The following is a 20,136-nucleotide window of genomic DNA, read 5'->3' on the forward strand; positions in this document are numbered from 1 at the left end:
AAAAAGTAGACAGAGTTGCTATATCATTTGATACATTGAAAGCAGCTGTTAATGAAGTTTTAGAGGGCAGGCCAGTGAATGTTGCAGACCAGTGAATGTTGTAGCTCGCAAGTTTAGTATAAATCGAATGATTTTAAAAAGATAATGTCTTAAAAAAAAGCTCAATCCAAATGAATCTTTTAAGCCTAATTACTACAATAAACAAGTTTCTAATGCAGAAGATGAAAAAAGTTTATCAAGTTATTTACTGCTTGCATCAAAAATGAACTACGGACTTTCAACTAAGTCAACACGATTATTGGCATATGAGTTTGCTATAAAAAATGATTAGACCTGCCTTCTGGTTTGATGAAATTAGACATTTTATAAAATGGATAAAATTTTGTGAGGTATTTATACTGTTCTCATGAATCTTCAGTTTTGTTACTTCTGGACAGTCATAACAATCATATTTCTTTTAGTGCTTTGGATCTTGCAATTTAACATGGAATTACAATGCTAAGTTTTCCTCCCCATTGCACCCATAAATTACAGCCATTAGATAAAACTGTTTTTTGGTCATTGAAAAGGTTTTACAATGCTGCGTATGACAATAGGATGGTCGCAAATCCTATGATCATTTACGATATTGTTTCAATAGTTCGCAAACCATATACAAAAGCTTTCTCACCATCTAATATACAGAGAGGATTATAAGTAACTGACATTGAACCGTTTATCCCAGAAAATTTTGAAGATGATTAATATTTACCACCATCAGTTACAGATTGTGCTGCTCCAAATGCAGTAAACACGATTCTTGTGGATCCTGAAATGACTGTAGCACATGCTAATGGCATGGAGCCTGAAATACCTGTAGTACATCATGAAACAAGTTCTTTGAACAAAGTGTTACCAAGCATTGCTTCATCACTCTCATCTGAAGTTTTGAAACCTTACCCGCGGGTAAGGTTTCGAAACTCTAGCAGATGCTTTCGCATCTGCTACAATTGTAGCATTTACGTATTGCAGTATTAAACATGTATACAATGTTGCTTATATAAGATCAAAGCAACCCAAGTCGGAGATCATAGTACCCCCAATTTTTTTTATTTAAACATTTGTTTTCACTTAAAGATAAATCGTTCTAGTTTATTTTAATAATTAATAAGTTTTTATATCTTTATCTGGTTGTTAGCATTTTACAAAATACTGCTACGGCTTTAAGAAAAGAAAAACTTCTATAGGAAGCAACTTCTCATTTTCACATATATAACTGGCGAATTCAAAACAACTGAGTCACTTCATATTATAAGATAGTAAATTGGCTTATCATAACATTAATTCCTAATATACTATGTACATAGTTTAATCTTACATTTCTAATCTCTTTGTTAAAATTCTTTAGTGAATCTTTTGAATAAACTCAGCTAATAATTTTTAATGCATTAGCAATCTGTAATCCATGTTCTAAAAATTTGTAGGAGTAAAATACAAAATACATTCAGAAATGATTTGATCGGTCCTGTTATTAAACCTGAATACAACGCTTCAATAAGGCATTATTGAAAAGAGTTGGAATCTAAATTATACCCTCAACAAAATACTTTTATGGTTTTTTTAAGTCTAAAAATGACGTAAATATTTACACAAGTATTCTCAGAGAATATATACAGTAAACTCCCGGTTATTCGAACCTCCAATGGGAACAAGAATTTACTTTGAAAAACCGAAAAATCTAATAACTGGAATTCTTCTTTAAAGTGACCAACTTCAAGTTACTATTAAATTTTAACAGTAGTAGAAAGTAAAAAAGAAAAACTTTGGAATAAGATGTTTAAGTCTTTACCTTCTAAAAAAAAACCATCTAAAATAAAAAAATAAAATATTTACAATTTTTCGAAAAAATCGTCCATTTTCGATGTCTCCAGTTTATGTAAATGTCCACCACAAATATTTACAATTATCTATATTATTATATATTACATTTATCTCCTCATCTACCTCAGCACAATCGTTGATTAAAATGGAATCCAGAATTTGCTGATAACTTCAAGAATGTTGATATTTGGGGTCGTTTTACCAGCATTGATGTATTTTATCTGACGCCTCACAACATTCGTGCGATAAAAAGTCTTCAATGCCCTTATGACTCCCTGGTCCATTGGTTGCGTTTTGGAGGTTGTGTTTGGTGGTAAAAATACTAATTCAATTGCTTTGAGATTTTCAACATAAGGATGAGCTGGGCAGTTATCTATGATTAGTGCAACTTTTCTACCCTCAGTATTAAACTTTGCGTCAAGTCTCCTTACATAATCAGTAGTCCATGGAGTCAGTACAAGTCCCAAAATAATTCCTGGAGTCCATCCAGGAATTATTTTGGGACTTGTACTGTCAAGGTAGGCTTTTAACACTTTTGAAACACCGTGGTTTTTCTGTTTTTCCGATTATAAACATAGGCAGCTTTTCACCGATCCTATTTCCTGCTGCTAAGCCTGTTAAACAAACTTTGCTTAATTTTCCTCCTGCACATCGTTCACCTTTTAGATGAAAGATTTTTGTCGGTGACTGTTGATAAAATAAACCAAACTCGTCAGCATTTTAAACATCTCTCAATTCATACCTTAAGAGGATATTGGGCAAATGGGTTTACTCCCAATTTGATGTCTTTTCCGCTGTACATGACTTTTCCTCGCCAGAAATAGTTCAAAAAACATCATTATGTCTATTTTCCCACCGATCAAGCCACCCTTCTCAAGCCTTAAAATCCGCAATGTTGAGCTCTTTTGCAAAACCTAAAGCTTTTTCTCTAATGATGTGTCCACCAATCGCTACATTTCGTTCACGTGCGCTCATAAACCATTTATATACAGTTTTATCAACGGAATCATGCTTTCCCAAACTTAACTTTTGTCTCCAAATTGACCTGACTCATACTTGCTAATTATGTTTTTTTTATGCGTAATTCAGTAAGTTAAAGTGTTTTGAGGAACACTGAACTTTTGTGCAACATTTTTTTTAGTTAGTCCTTTTTCTAAATCTTTAAGAGCAAGATATTTTTCTTTGATTGTCAGAACTGTTTTCAATTGTTTAGATGCCATGTTGAAACTTCAACCGCACTACTTTGCAATGTCTTCGATTTTTTAATTATATTTTAAAAACATTATTTCGTTTATAATATTTTGACAACGTTTTGTAACGTTACGTTTTGAAATGCAATGGAATGGTAAACAAAGAAAAACTTCGAATAACTGACAGGGTTATTGTCGAGGGGAGTAAAAAATTGTTTTGAATAACCGAAATTTCGAATAACTGCGTGTTCAAATAACTGATGGGTATTTGCATGGGTTTGTTAAGGAAAATTCGCAGGGAATTAAAATTTCTTCGAATAAGTGCCAGTTCCAATAACCTGGAGTTTAATTTATTCGGTTGCTCAAAGCTCTTCTGGAAGTATTACCATCATTAGAATTTCCAAAAGTTTTAGCATGTTCACAAAAAGACTCAGACAAAGACGGTTAAAGCATCTTTTCTAACAGTGGCCCCCCACGGTCGTTCAGACTTTCTAAATAAGTAGAAAGTTATTAAACGCAAGCAAGTTATTAAATACAGGAATGGCTCCCTATTTTGATTGGATGAAAAAATTTTGTTTCACAAAGTCTGAAAAACATTTTTACTCGTTTGCCGGATATCGTGACTTGTATATGTTATATATGGAACATGTATATGAAATATTATGAATATATTTTTTAGATCGGAGCAAATATTTTGACCAATGTAAAAGTCTTAGATTTTAGGTTTTATTTACCTAAACTTTATTTACCGCTATTGTTTTTAATTTGTTCATAGTATTATAGTTTACTAACTTTGTTAATTTGCTTTTATGTTATTCTTAAGTAAAACATATACCGAGAGTGTTAAGTAAAACATGTACAGAGAGTAAAACATAAAGTTATATTATTTTTTGTTATACATTCAATGTGTAAATAAAAATTTTATTTATTTTTATTAACTAACTTTTATTTTATTAATTTTATAAATAATTAAATAATAAAAAATTTTATAATTTTATAACAGTATTTTATTAAAATACAATGTTTTTTATCAACACATTGATTGTATGATAATATGTTTTGTTATTGTAAATGTATTATAATACATTTACAATGGTTACCCTGTGTGTTACACACAGGTTTGTAATAGGTAAATGCAATAGGTAAGCGTATTATAATACACTTACCTATTACATTTACCTGTTACATTATTGCATTTAATAATTAACCTGTATGTAACACTCAAATTAATTATTATAAATGTATTATTATACATTTACAATAATTATCATGTACTATTATACATTTACAATAACAAAGCAACACAATTTTTTACACGCTGCTACTAAGGCAATACTTTTACATTCTAAGCTATGGCAATAATTTCAATCAGAGGTTTGTTGGTTCAAAATAAAATTAAAAGTTAAATTGATATGCTTCATAAAATTATATTGTTTAACTAATGATTCTCTGTTAAATTGTTTTATTAACTAATAAAGTTAAATACATGTAGGTTAAAAGTTAAAATTAAATTAAGTTTTTAAATGATCTAGTTTTCTATAACTAAATTTTATCTTACTATTAGGATGTCATTATTGAAAACTACTAGTTATTCTAACTGTAAAATACACTATGTAAGCTAGTGTATTCTAAAATTTGAGTGCTCAATGTTTTTAAGCCTTACGTTTGCAAGGAAAAATTAGTTCAACTCTATTTGCATTATTCAATGACTAGATTTGTTCAATGTTGGAGTAAGTTTCTGGCAAATTTTCTGATACCACAACAACAATATATCTCTTAACTAGTGTCTTTACCAGTCCTTTGAATGAGAGGTTGATTTTGAGGTGGTAAGCTGCTATCTACTCTTAATGCAGTACAACAATGCTTAGATAAAACTTGAGAAAACCTTTACCACCATCAATTCCAAGCTTAACAAAATATCCATCAGAAAATTTGCAAGTGAATAACTGATACACAAAATTTGCAAATCATTGCATTGAGCAACATCATGAACTGTACCAGAATCTCCTTTCCATTGGTAATTTTTACGTCACTGCGGGTGACTTAAAAGATATTTTTGGTTAAAATTAGTAAAAACACTTATCTAAATATCCTCTACAGCCTGTTTTACTTTCAGAAGGATCATCAGGAAGCTTCTTGATAAACCTGCTGAAGGTGAAACAAATTGTAGAAAACATTTTGATAAGTGTTTTTAAAATTATATATATATATATATATATATATATATATATATATATATATATATATATATATATATATATATATATATATGACATCTTACTAAAATGATAATTTTAGTTTATTTTCAAATTTGTTAGCTTCATAAAATATTATTGTTCAACTAATGACAACTAATGTTCCTTTGCCTCAGCTACTAGAATTTCAAGATCTTTGTTTTCTTTTATTGTCAAATTATGAGGCTCTTTGATTGATTTATATCTTAGCATCTGCAAATTTACTCAGATTCTTTATTACAAAGTTTTTTTGACAATAATTTACTAGTTTTACCAACAATGGTCTTTAACAATGTTATACAATATTGCCTTTTTTACCAAGCTGGATCACTTTAATTATATTTTTCTTAACAATATGTGAAGTAGTTATAGTAAATATTTGAATACAAAATTACTCATCTTTTTGGTATGATTTATCTAATGAGGTAACGTTACTTTCTGATACTCTAAATAGTATTATGTTGTTTGGCCTTCAACTTTGTTTTGTAATCTCCTAATTTATGAGTTTACCTGCACCAGAAATCTTTTGCAAAACCAATGTGTCTGGTTAAAAAGTAAAAAAGGAGAGGGTCTTAAAAAGCTCTGGGTGGGTGGGAAAATTTTCTGAAAATTAATAAATGCTCCTTGTGTATAAAGCAGTTGAAATTTATGAACTCATTGCTCACAAAATGTAACCTTCCTACACACTCCACAAGCCCATTTCCTAGATATTTTTGCTTGGTCATTCTTAACTGGATGACTAATGTCTTTATCATGTTATTCCTTAGCTCTTTTGTTTCAATTCCATCTTTTCAACACTGAAACTTTTCAACACTATATATTAATTCTCCTTCAACTACATAAATTAGTTTTTATGCTAAAATAAGTCTAAACTCTTTACAAATAGATTACAAGATGGTTATAAAAACCTAGGGTGTATTACTGAACAATGCTGCACACCAACCTTTACTTTCAAACTAACACTCTCTCTCTTTCTTTTGTTTTCATTTATGTTGTGATATTTTCATACATAGTCATGAGAATTTTTTTAACATCTGAATATCATTAAACCCATCAAACAAGCTCTCATGGCACTTTTTCAACGTTAACAAGCAATAGTAGACTCTGAGCTCTATTAATAGCTCTGATTCTACTTCACTAAATTAAATTACCTTTGTATACAGCTTTTACTTTTTTTCGAATGAGAAAACCTACTTCAATAATATAATTGTTGTTACTTTATCAGCTTTATCTTAAACACACTTTTTTTTCTGAAAAAAACTTATAAAAAACACCAATAACACAATAGAGTGAGCTAATTGAAACTTAAAAGCTGTCATATTATTGATCATGTTAAACAATATGCTAATTAGGTCTGTTGTTATTTTTATACTAAATAAAAAAACCTTTCTTTATCTATTATTCAAATTTATAAATTTATAACTACTTTCGAGTCCTTAATACAAAAGGGGCAAATTAAAGGTATAAATAAAGAGGTAATAAAAGGGTGGGTGGGAATTTTAGAGGGGGGGTGTCTTATTAAGATTAAGGTGGGTGGGAAAATTTCCCAAAAATAACCAAACGTCCCCCTTTTTTTTATCTAGGACTCGAGGGTATTTATAATTATAGAGCAATCATCTATTTTCATTTCTTTTTTTTTTTATAGACTTTTGTTAAGTGTTAAGCTTGTATAAAATTTTACAAAGGTGTTTCCAATTTTTATGTATTCTTTATATGTTTATCTTTTAGAAGGCTTCATAAGTAAAATTCAAAAGTAAATGATAATTAAATCTATATAATTCACTCCAAACAGTTATACATGAAGTCTAAGATGCAGATGGTGAAGATTTGCTGCACGTCACATCGATCAGAGTAATGTTTGTGATTACATCAAACACCTTATTAGAGTCATGATTTAGTAAATCTTGATGAAAAAAACTGTTTGGTAAAAAGACTTTTACCAAAAAAAAATCTCTTAAATTTAGAATTATTCAACTGTCTAAAAGATTACTTCTATAAAAAAGGTGTAGTGCATACACCTCAATGTGTTCTTTTTCATTAATTCTTTGTAAATAAAAAGTTAATTTATCAATGCAATATATATCAAGTTTAGCCCATTTCAAAAAAGTGTGATTTTTTTAATAAAATGTAACACTAAGTAATCTAATGCTGAAAGTCCATAAAGTGCGTTTTGCCCATGCGCTTTGAAGCTTAGAGTTGCCAAAATAAAAAAAATTGTTTTGTCATATATTATACTGCAGAAAAACACTAAAATCAAGGTAAATTGAAAATATTAATTGCTCTGGTTACCAGCGAAGTCAGAAGCGATTGCCATAAAAACGCCATAATAATGTCAAAAATTGCATGCTGTGTGCATGCAAGTGTTTGTTACCTAAATGAATTTATTTTTTCTGCAATTTATTTTTATGTTAAAATGCTAACGAAAATTAAATTCTTGTTGCTTTTTTAATATTCACGAATTGTAAGAAGGAAAAAATTAAAAAGCGCATTTTCAACTTCCATCAACTAGAAAAAAAGTTGATATCAAAATTTTTAACCTTGATTATAGCTAGTTTAGAATTTTTTTTTTTTTCTTCAATGAAATAATTAGGGGTCGTCCACAAATTACGTCACGCTATAAGGGGCAGGGGGTTTGGTGGTTTTGTGATGACTCGTACAAAACTTGCTTCTAAAGTGTTACGATTTTTAGACAAAGGTGGGGGAAGGGGAGGGGGAAGGAGGGTTAAAAACGGTCAAAAATTGCGTAAAGTATTTTATGGACGACCCCTTATCAAAAAACTACATTTGACTTTATATTCATTAGTTAACCGAAAAATTAAATTGACATTTAGTTTTGTAATTATTTGCATTATTCCAAGAAAAGTTTATTTTTAAAGTTTTAAAAAATAAAAATCATAAATAATGTAATAAAATTATTATTTGTGAACTTTTCAACTCAAGATATTAACTGTTCTAATTACTCAACAAAGAAAATCAGCAATCCTGATTTCAACAATGCTTTGGATTGCATTAATTCTAAAAGAATTGTGTGAAAAATGATAAAAAAAGAAAATTTGTGTACAACAAATTTTATTTTTTTTATTTTTAAAAACACAGTTACAAAATAAAGTTAAAATTAGCTCATCAGTTTTTTAAATTCCCATATGAAAAACCATCTGAATGCAGAAACGAACAATTCATGCGACATCGTGATTTACATGCTCGCAAATCTTCCAGACATGCCAATTTGAAAAACTTTTTCGACCGTGCAAAGAGTATGGTATGCCTGCCGGATTGTAGCAATATTCAAATTGAAAAATATATGTAATCTTTTCTAAATATATATTCAATCATTTTCAAATATATATTCAATCTTTTTCAAATATATTCAATCTTTTTCAAATATATTCAATCTTTTTCAAATATATGAACAAAACATTGTCAACATTTAAAAATACTTTAATAATATTATTTATAGAAAAAGCGTGTAGTTATAAAAAGCAGTTATACTTATACCGATAGTTATAGCAAAGTTGCATCTTTGTTAGAGGAAGCTTCTATTCTTCTTCGCACAAATCAAAGCACAAATATCAGCAGGCCACAATCGGAACTCACAATAACCTCCACATTACAAAGAGCTAGAGGAATGCTCAATGAAAGTGGTTCATCGGGTATTTTTAGGCGCCTTAATAGAAACGATAGATTAAGGTCGTCAGCACCATACAGTAGCAATATAGGCAACCACATAGGCAATCAAAATAAATCAAAGAAAATGACAAAAACATTAGAATTTGCACTAATTTCATCTACAGAAAATGATGAAGAACAATTCCTAAAATGGGATTCTGTAATTGCAAATGGAATTTTGATTATCAATGAATTCGATAGTGAACAAATAATAAGAGAGAAATTAAAGGAGTCGTTGCATGAAAAATTTCCTTTGCTGGGTTCGGATGAATTCGATTTTGTTAAAGTATCACGAAAAAAAATATCAAAATTAAATAAATGCTCAAATATTGATTACTCATATGATGTTGTAAAAAAAGTAGCTGGCTTTTATATGTACAGCTAAAAGAACGATGCAATGATCATCAAATGATCATTCCAACGGAAGTTATTGAAATTCCATCAGCTTCATTTGTATCAAAAAGTTCACAACTAATAGATCAAGAAGATGTTAATGAAGTTGATATACAGGAAATAAAAGAACTTACATCAGCTTCATTTGTAGCAAAAGGTTCAGTTGATAAAAATATATATATTGAAATTGATTTTGAAAACCAAAAAATTAAGGAAATTAAAGAAAATAATCTTCAGGATCCAATAGAAATTTTAAGGTTTCTTCAAAAAACAATGATCAAGAGCAGAGTTCAAGATATAGAAAACATTGATGAAAACACGGATAAAGATTCTGAGATAAACTTTATTTGTATCGATCGACAAAATATTTTAATGTCAACATTTGCTGAATTAGAATCCGTTGAAAATTTTTTAATTACATTTGAAGTTGACTTTATGGGAGAACTAGCTAAGGATTATGGTGGTCCAAGGAAAGAGTGGATACGAGAATGCAATAGAATGATTAAAGAGAGATTATTTGATAGTGGTTTGAGAAAACTCTTTGCTGAGGAATATTACTTTGTAGGTTTGTTAGTTGGTATTGCACTCTTTCAAGGAGGGCAGCTACCAACATATTTACCAGACAGCATCATTATTAAGATCACCGAAAATACAGCAGATACTTGTATATCTAATATACAAAAAGATTTAAACAAGTTTAATTTGATAAGGTTTTTCAAAGAGTTTCCACAAATACTTGAATTATTAAGACCTTCAAAAGTACAATTCACAGCAAAAATGCTTTTAAAATTATTGAAGCCAAAATTTTCATCAGAAGGGTCGACAGCTTTAGTTAAAGAAAAAGAGATTTATTCTATGTTTGTGAAATATGTCAGAGAGGTAAGTTTTTTTAAAATTTAAAACAGTGATCACTGTGATGTTTTAGATGTTACATATAATATATTATTTAGGTTGCCAGTGGTAGAAGAGAGTGTGTTTCATTGGCAAATATTCTTTCTTTCGTCACTGGAGCTTCAGAAGAGCCTCTACTTGGGTTTGCATTGCAACCGTCTGTTGAATTTATTCCTACTATTGAAGCTGATGAAAAAGTAAAAGATCTATTATATTTAATAAAATAGTAGTATTTAACTGAAAGATTTTGCTCATACTCAAAATAAATATCGGAATAATTTATTTCATTCAAATTTAGTTTGTTATCGGAAACTAAATTATAATTTGAAAGATGTATATTATTAAAATATTATTTTTATAGTCTGTCAAGTCATGTTATCCAGCTACTGGTAATATGTAATCTAGTACAACCTGATTCATGTTAACATCAGGAAGGGCATTTAATTGTAAAAATGTTGCTTTAACTTTTCTATAATGGTTTTTAAGTGTCACTATGAAGTGGTTTGGATGGTTCTTCATAGTTTATGGTTTTTAGATTTCTTCATAATACAAAACTTGCAAAATTAAAAAACGTAAAAAAGGGCAACTTTGGCCCTGCATGTTTCTGCATGACTTTGTTTCACAATATATATTTTGTTTTAAAATGTTTATATTCTCAACCATAACAGTGTTCCCACAGTCCTGCAATGTCCGGGACTAGTATCCTAGAAAGTCCTGGGATTTTTCTTTTTTTTTCTCAAAAATCCTGGAAAAGCCCTGGAATTTTTAAAGTGTAGGGGAAGTTCGTGTACCTAGGGCCACGTATTTTCAACGTCAAAGTTTAATGCTCCGCACTTGTCTAAAAATTGTAAAACTGATATGATCAAATGTATATACCAATTACTTTCTATTGATATAAGTATATTGACTTAAATAAAAAAGTTCCGCCATATAGAGGGGTTTGAAAAAAATTGGCTATAGGTACAGTGAGCTTTTTTTTAATTGTATCCAATTTAATTGTAGACCAATTGTGGCCAATTTTTAATTGGCCACCAGCTATTGTACCTAAGATAATTTAGGTGCAAAGTGGGACAAAACCACCCCAGTTTACTTTAATTAGTGTGATTTCTATAATAAGCTAAAAACATAAACAAGAATAATTTGCAAGATCTTGAAATTTTTTTAATAAATATGCAAAAATGTGTGTAAAAAAACTCCATGCTTGGATTTATGATGTAATTTTTCAAAAAATATTTGAAGGTTATTTTCATAAAAAATTGTTTTTTTAAATAAAAATAATAAAACTAGACATTCTTAAGTGTTGCAAGTTATAATAATATTTTTATTTTTGTTCATTTATAGGATCAGAAGACACATGAAGCATATATGTATATACCAACTGCACATACTTGCTCTAATTGTTTAGTTTTGCCGCGTGGCTCGTTGTTATGCAAGCTTCCAGCTAATAGCGACCTTTTTGATGTTTATGACATGGCATTTACTAATAACTTTTTTGGAACAATATGATTTTGCAATATGTTTGATGATATTTTTACATGTTCATATATGAAGTCTTACCAAGTAATATATAATATTTGAGAGAAACGCTAATCTTTTTTTTTCCAAGTCTCTGGTTTACCCTCTAAAAATATTAAGAGACCGTCTAGAACGAATGCAAAAATTTAAAAAGTAACCCTATTATAGATAATTTCCATTTAGTAGCAAATGAATATATTGCTTGATTTGAATATAGGCTCAAAAAAAATTACATGGAAGTAAAAAAATATAGTACTCTCGAGTCCTTAATAAACCCCCCCCCCCCCATTTCCACTGTGCCGTTTATTCCCACCCCACTTGTATTCTGGACTCGAGAGTATAGATACAAAGGATTCTATTCAGTAGAAACTATTCTGTACACATTAACAAGCAGCTAATACAAAATAAAATAGAACAAGAAGTTAAATTCATCTGAAATTATAAATAAGATTCAAATTTTTCCACCACAGTGCTAAGGCTTCTATGTAAATGTCGATTGCCATTTCAGTGGATTCTTTATACATATCTATTGAATTTCTGACGAATGCTTCAATATCAATTCTATTCGGAATACTAACTGAGTTAACAACAACATTGTTTAAATCGTGAGATAAAGGGCCGTCAACATCTACTCCATAGATATTAAAATCATTTATATCATTTTCAGTTTCATCTCTTGACATAGGATTGTCAATATTTATCATTCCCATAGTCCATATTTGATTGGGAGTCCAATTTTCTTCTGTAGATAAACGATGGTCGTTGTACATAAGTTTAAACTCTTTCAAGGAAAGATTTATTCTTTCTAAATAAACTATATGCAGTGTGAACATGTGAATTGGATTTTCAATATCTAAAATGCCGCTCTGTTCCATAGCATAAAAAGTGTAATAAAAAGGTAACACGACGCATCGAAACACATCTCTCCATAACCTCTCTATTCTTTGATTTCTTGTGGAAGATCCAGCTAAAAAACTCCCTCTGCCATGACCTCTTCTTGCAATCATTTCATCACATATAAGAACATTTTCTACCCCAAAGTCTACTCTTATTCTTGAAGGCGTTGAAAACTCGCTTGTCGCATTTAAAAAAAGATTTAACACCGTTTCTGCTAAATTATTTGTATTGGCTTCCAAAAACATTACTTTCCTTGATTTACCATCAATGCACCCATGTATTACAAATTTCCAACGAATTAGAGAGTGATGTCCATCTATATGCTATAAAGAATTTGGCCATGGTACATAATAAGATCGCCTTCTAACCAATGCTCCCCATCGCAATGCAGTATTCCTATGATCCACTCTGTTTAAACTAGAGCGGATTCTTCTTCTTTGTTTATGGTAACCTTTTGATCTAAAATAACCAGATAATAATGGTTCCCCTGTTGCTACACCGTGACGAGATATGTATTCAGCTATAATTCTGTCTATTTCGTGGTCATTGATGTTGCTAAAACGACCTGTTTTGTTTAAATTAAGTTCATTTACTCTGCGATGAACTGTCCAACGTGAAACACCTAAAACCTTCGATGCAACATTCCAAGAAAAACCCAAACACTTAAATTCTTTTAGAACATTTTTTGGAATTTCGTACTTTGGCCTTCCAGGGGTTTTACTATATAACACATTAATATTGATACTGCAGTATTTTGAAGATTTTTCATGATAATAAAGGGAAAGCATTTTCCGAATCTCCAAAAATATATATAATATACTTTCTATTCTTTCTTTGTTGTTTAAATCACCAATAAACTCTTCATTAAAACTGTTCAATACTGGAATAAGTTGATCGATTAAATCAATATGCTGTAATAATAACGGCAAATAATCACCACAAGTGGTTTTTCCAATTAAAGATTCAACTTCATCTAGAAAAAATATTAAATTTTTATATAGATCTGCACCCATGTCTTTTTCAATGATTTCGGTCGCTATTGTTTTTGTTTGTGTTTAATTTTTTTGTTTGCCATTAATTGTAGTTATTATCCTTCTATTTACGCGCGTAAATTGCTTTATCCCAGGAATATTGAATATATTTGAAAAAGATTGAATATATTTGAAAAAGATTGAATATACTTGAAAAAGATTGAATATATATTTGAAAAAGATTGAATATATTTGAAAAAGATTGAATATATTTGAAAAAGATTGAATATATTTGAAAAAGATTGAATATATATTTGAAAAAGATTGAATATATATTTAGAAAATATTGCATATATTTTTCAATTTGAATATTGCTACAATCCGGCAGGCATAGTATGGATATGATATACCATAGGAATTTTTTTATTCTGAAGATTTACAACCCGCTTTTTTTAGCAAAAGCATTAAAAATTTTAAAAGCAGTAAGCTTCGTATCTATCTCGTGCGCAATAAAACCAATTGGTTATTACCGTTAGTAAATCAGCAGTATATGAGAAAATCAAAATCATTAAGTTATTAGCTTTAATCATTAAGATATGATCTTAAACTATTATTTATTACAGGGTTTATTCCTTTGAGGGCCGTAAGGGTTTTTGTTTGTTTGTTTTTAAGCATAGTTGCATGCTGCTTTAGTTATCCTAAAACTCGGAGAACGGTCAAATAACATTGTTTCAAAAAACAAATTAGTACTAATGTAAAATAATTGAATTTGAAAACATTTTGACCGAATGGGTAGGCAGCACGCTTAATAAAAGGAATGTGTCCTCAAAGGGTTATACGGGTTGTTATATGTTGGCGATTCCGCGAGAAAGAGGAAAAAGCGCAAAAAGTTATGACACATACTAAACTCCAAAAACATTTTTTTTAACTATTTAAAAATATTTTTAAGCAAAAAAGTTATTTAAAAAAATCATTTTATCATACCATAGCATGGTTTTAAAGTTGTAAGGGTCGTATAAACGTGTTTTGACGCTTACTTACAGTCCTGTTGTGTAGTGTTAAAAATCGTACCGTATATCCATAATTAAAAACTTTGATGTTTTATTGCATTTTTTTAACATATTATATATGGTTGTTAATAATTATTTATACTTTTTTTTTATATCATAGATTGTGTCGTTATATTTGTAGTTTTTAAGCATTGGATTTTTCGTTACGACCGTTTTTGTTTTTTAAATAATACCATATGCCATACTTAAAACATGATTACTAAATGTATTTTAAGTACGACATACTTAAAATTTCAAAACATAATTAGCGATTACTTGATCATTATTATTTTTTTTTACATACCAAGCCTTCCAAAATCGAGGTAACTCTTTTTTATTTTGATTAAGTTGCAACCATTAGGCTGTGTTAGAAAAGCGTTACTCTAAAGCACATAAAATTAATGTGACCCCTCACACAAAAAAAAGTTGATGTCTGGTACTGCGAACGTAGGTGGGGGCTGTATGAACTTGTATTTATTGTTTTAAAGCGGTCGTTATACAACGACCGCAAATTTTTTATCAACTCTAACACAATAAAAAACCAAATCTACGAATACGAGTAGTTGTTAAAGACAAACCCAGAATTCCCCCGCAGTAAGCCACTCCTTCTGGCTATAGCATACCCTCTTCGCCACGTAAAAGACGGTAAGTCTCGCCCACCATTTCCGACCCAAAAATGAAACGCCCTTCATGTTTTTAGCCCTGGGTGATTCTGGCGCCATAGCATAAAGTCATTCCACGTCAATTCTAATAATAAAAAAAAAATAAGTATGTAATTCGACGTGGTTTCGGTCCAAGTTCGTTTGACCGAAGAAATTTTACTAACATTCATGTCTACAACAAATTTATAACTACAGTTATTAGTTAAAGCTTAAAAATTTAGAGATTATAAAATGTAAATATATTACCTTTCTCCAATGGGAGTAATGGCGGTGGCGCTACTACTGGTGGCTCTGGTGCAGAAAGCGTTGGTTGAGGAAGCATTGATTTCTCTAAATAATATAATAGATCGAAATTGATAAATAACTATTTTTATAATTAATTGTGTAACGATTTAAAGTTAAAGTAAAAGTTAAAGTAAAACAAAATTATATTTACTTTCTCGAGGTTTATCTGTTTTTTTATCTAACATAAAATTGAAATTAAAAGTGTTATTTAAAATAATTATAATTATCTTCTCACAGTAAACTTTATTATATTGCCTTATTTATGATTAGTTTAAACTTCATTAAAATAACTATATATAGAAAAATAAAAATTATATATCTCATTACAACATATACTAACGGTGTAAAAATTTAGTTTAAGGGAAGGGTAGCTACCAGACTACCCCCTTTCCTCCTTCAAAACAATAATATTTTAGCCCCTCCGCTTCCTCCTTCACTATTTATTATATTTAAGCGAGCTGAGACACTATTTAAACTTTATAAAGCACCTCCATATAAAATAATACCTAACAGCAAAGCTTGTTTTTCTAAACAAAAAAATAAAAATATATATGAAAGTTAAAATGCAACGTTTTACTTATAGCAGGAATTTGCTAATACATAAAATGTTACCTAAATCCAAGATCTTTTTGTCTAGAAATTATGTAAGCAGAATTGAAATTTTTGTGAGTAATTATGAATATTTAAAAACGACATTACATTAATTCAACAGGTAATAATTTAGATAATTTGGAAGACTTAAATTAATAAATACCTAATTCCTTTTTTGCTGCCACTATTGAGAGAAATAAAATATATTTATTATGAATTTTCAATTAATGGCCCGATAAATTTTTTGCATTTGATAAATTATCATAAAACAAAATAATCAATCATAAAAAACAGTAAAGAATAACATTACTTAATTTAATTCTTTCCTCCTAAAAAAAATAAATAAAATTTGTAAACAATTACTGTAAAAGATTTTTGGAAAACAAGATCATTATTGAGTTTTAAAATATTTGCTTTATACCAAGTTTCAGTTCTTTCTTTTCTAAAGAAAAATGAAAATGGATCAGAAAAAAAATCTAAAAAAATTATAAAATAATGTCATAAAGAAACTTTTCAAATAAAGTTCTTTTTTTATTACCAACTTTTTTCTTTATCATATCCAAATCTAAAGAAAAAATATCATATAAAAATGGAAAATTCCAATCTTTTTACTTAAAAACACATTTTTTTTTGGAAAATATAAAATTTATATTTAAATAATGTCAAATAAAAAATTTTAAAACAAACATTTATTTCAATTACCCAATTCTTTTTTTAATACATCCAAATCTAAAAACAGCAAATATTATATAAAAATATTCTTTGATCAGAAAAAAAAAACACCTTATTTGTACAAATATTTTTCTTCTTCTAAATATCGCTATTTACTTGATACACACCACTACTTTTAACTAGTCTTTTCTTCCCAATGCATTTATAAAATCCACTTCTGTTGCATTGATAGTATGATACTTTCCTACCATCTTTATCAATTTTTTCACCGGAAGATAAAGCATATTGTGTTGCATTATTACTTTCAACATCTGATTTCCACATTTCAAATTCTAAAAAATTATTTACAAAAATCAAATAATCACTTAATCACTACAAGACAAAAAAGGAGAAAATGAATTTGAAAACAATTATCATTGTGTAACAACTTATATAAAAAAATTCATAACATCAACAGCAAATGGACTAAAACATAGGCAATAAATATTTTTTAGAACCTATTCATGTTAGTAATTATGTTTGAAATTATTACAAATTCAAAATCATTTTCACGACATATAATCACTAACATATTAAAAAAATAACAAAGCAAGAATACAAAAATTTGTATTTGTAAGGTATTGTAAGGTATAAAAATGAACTGTAGATAAATGTTTTCTTAAATCCTTAATTCACCTACTTTAAAACTGGTGGAAACTTCACGCACAATAGTGGTAGGAACAACAAAATCAAGATTTATTTCTTTTGAGATAAACCATGACATTAAAACTAATCTTAAATATTAAGAATATTTAGTAGGGTCTTTTAGAAAAATGTAATTATTGTTCTCTATTTGACCATTATTTATCATACAGTTAAAGTAATCATATTTTAAGCAAGAGATTGCACATACTATTATGGTAATAACTCCACAAATATTTCCACATGTCTGCATGGGATAATTTTCTTTGCAAAAAGAACTGCATTTTTTAACTCCATTCATATGTGTCTTTGAATCATGACAATAAGTGATATTAAAACTTTCGTTTATGTGATACAATTTTCTGATTAATAATTTAACTTTAGTTAAAAAATCATCTGGAGCTGTCCATCCTAAAGAATCTGCATAGTAAAAATTACCTTCAATACTATTATAAACTGCAAGTGTCCAGTGGTAACCTGCATTTAAATCTGTGCCAGAAAATGTTTTCTCATTGTTTCCTCCAACATTTATAATAAAGATCAGCTTTTCAGGGACAACAATTATTCTTGATACATAATGCTCAATACTTCCTAAAAAGTTAAAATAAATTACCTTTGAATGGCCTTGATTAGAGTTTAAAATGCTAGAAATTTGCAGCATATGATCTGATGAAAGCCATCTAGCACAACATAACTCAGTCAAAGTATTAGGGTTCATCCTATATTCTGATATTTCTTTGTTAGCTGGCCTTCTAAAAAGCACTTCTTTGAATTTTTCTATTAAATTTTGAGAAGGAAAAATACTGATTGATTTTGGTACTAACTTGGGAGAATTAAACCACGTTAACTCTTGATCAACTGCTAGCTTCATTTCTTGAACCCTATGAAGAGCTATTAGATACTGAACACTTTCATACATGAACTTTCCTAGATTGCATTCTATATAATGGATTCCACTCGCAATATTATTGCGCATAGATAGTTCAGTGGACCATTTCATTAACTGATGTTTAGGTGGTAAACTTTTAAGAGAAAATACTTCATCAGTTATATCCACAGGAGACTGGCTTGTTTTGATAGAATAATCTTGAACAGATTTAATAAACTGTTTCTGTGACTCGTAAGCATTATGACAATTATAATTGGTGATCGTAAGGTGATTAAGCTTTAACTTGTTTGAAGACAAGCTAGCAGATGCCTAAACAAAAGTTATGTCTTTTAGAAGAAGAAAAATTGCATTATCTTTAATGAAATAAAACTGTACTAAAACTCACCATCGTTATTGCGTATTAGAAACTAGAATCTAGTAGCGAGTTCTATCACATTTATATTGTACATATATATATATATATATATATATATATATATATATATATATATATATATATATATATATATATATATATATATATATATATATATATATGTAAATTATGTTAGTGTATTTTACAAATAGAGTGCTCAATGTTCTTAAAGAACAGAGCAATAATTAATTAGTAAAAAACACTTATCTAACTTTTATCTTCGACTCGGAGTTTCACCATCGCTGGATCATCAGGAAGAGTTACTAAATCTCAAAAAAAATTCAATTTATAGAAAAAATATTTTACAGGAAGTTATAAATTATTATAAAAAAATTATTATATATTGGCTTAACCGAAGGGGAATGGAAAAAACGTTATGCCAACCACAAACAATCGTTTAAACACAAAAAATATTCAAAAGAGACTATGCTGTCAAAATATATTTAGGATTTAAAAGAAAAAAATAAAAATTTTAATTTACAATGGTCTATTCTAAAATCTGCCCTTGCCTATAATAACATTTCCAAAAAATGTATGCTATGTTTGCAAGAAAAATTTGAAATAATTACTCATTTGAATCAAGAAAATTTATTAAATAAAAAATCTGAATTAATTTCTAAATGTAGGCACGAAAATAAATACCTCTTAAAAAATTATAAAAACAAATGACCAAATTAAACTATCCCCATTCCAAAGAAAATTATTTCATAATTACTTTCTGTAACTTCTCGTTAACAAAAAAATATAGTAATTTTTTATAATAATTTATAACTTCCTGTAAAATATTTTTTCTATAAATTGAATTTTTTTTGAGATTTAGTAACTCTTCCTGATGATCCAGCGATGGTGAAACTCCGAGTCGAAGATAAAAGTTAGATAAGTGTTTTTTACTAATTAATTATATATATATATATATATATATATATATATATATATATATATATATATATATATATATATATATATATATATATATATATATATATATATATATATATATATATATATATATATATATATATATATATATATATATATATATATATATATATATATATATATATATATATATATATATATATATATATATATATATATATATATATATATATATATATCCATATAAAGGCATTTTTTTAAATACGGCAACGAGAAAAAATTGTTTTTCGGACTAAGGAAAACAATCTTTTTTCGTCCAATCAAAATAGGGAGCCATTCCTGTATTTAACGATTAGTAGCATTATTCTGTTCATCCATTTTTAAAATTAATTTTTA

The 20,136-nt window shown here is 28.4% G+C and overlaps 1 protein-coding gene across 3 annotated transcripts; it reads right to left on the bottom strand.

Moving 5' to 3' along the window:
- Positions 1-15,214: 15,214 nt before the first annotated feature.
- LOC136078258 (uncharacterized) lies at positions 15,215-18,915 on the bottom strand. Of its 3 annotated transcripts, XM_065793607.1 has the most exons (9): positions 18,832-18,915; positions 17,556-18,755; positions 16,988-17,208; positions 16,743-16,769; positions 16,568-16,646; positions 16,368-16,388; positions 16,226-16,246; positions 15,575-16,140; positions 15,215-15,413 (listed from the first exon to the last, which is right to left on the bottom strand). In XM_065793607.1, the coding sequence occupies exons 1-2, from the start codon at positions 18,832-18,834 to the stop codon at positions 17,658-17,660; spliced, it is 1,101 nt and encodes a 366-aa protein (XP_065649679.1). In that variant the 5' UTR covers positions 18,835-18,915; the 3' UTR covers positions 15,215-15,413; positions 15,575-16,140; positions 16,226-16,246; positions 16,368-16,388; positions 16,568-16,646; positions 16,743-16,769; positions 16,988-17,208; positions 17,556-17,657. The 3 variants fall into 3 exon arrangements, with proteins under 3 accessions (XP_065649679.1, XP_065649678.1, XP_065649677.1); XM_065793606.1 differs by having other exon boundaries at positions 16,226-16,388; XM_065793605.1 differs by having other exon boundaries at positions 15,575-16,646.
- Between the last annotated feature and the right edge of the window lie 1,221 nt (positions 18,916-20,136).

Source organism: Hydra vulgaris, chromosome 03 (genome assembly GCF_038396675.1).
Source record: "Hydra vulgaris chromosome 03, alternate assembly HydraT2T_AEP".
Lineage (NCBI taxonomy): Eukaryota > Metazoa > Cnidaria > Hydrozoa > Anthoathecata > Hydridae > Hydra > Hydra vulgaris.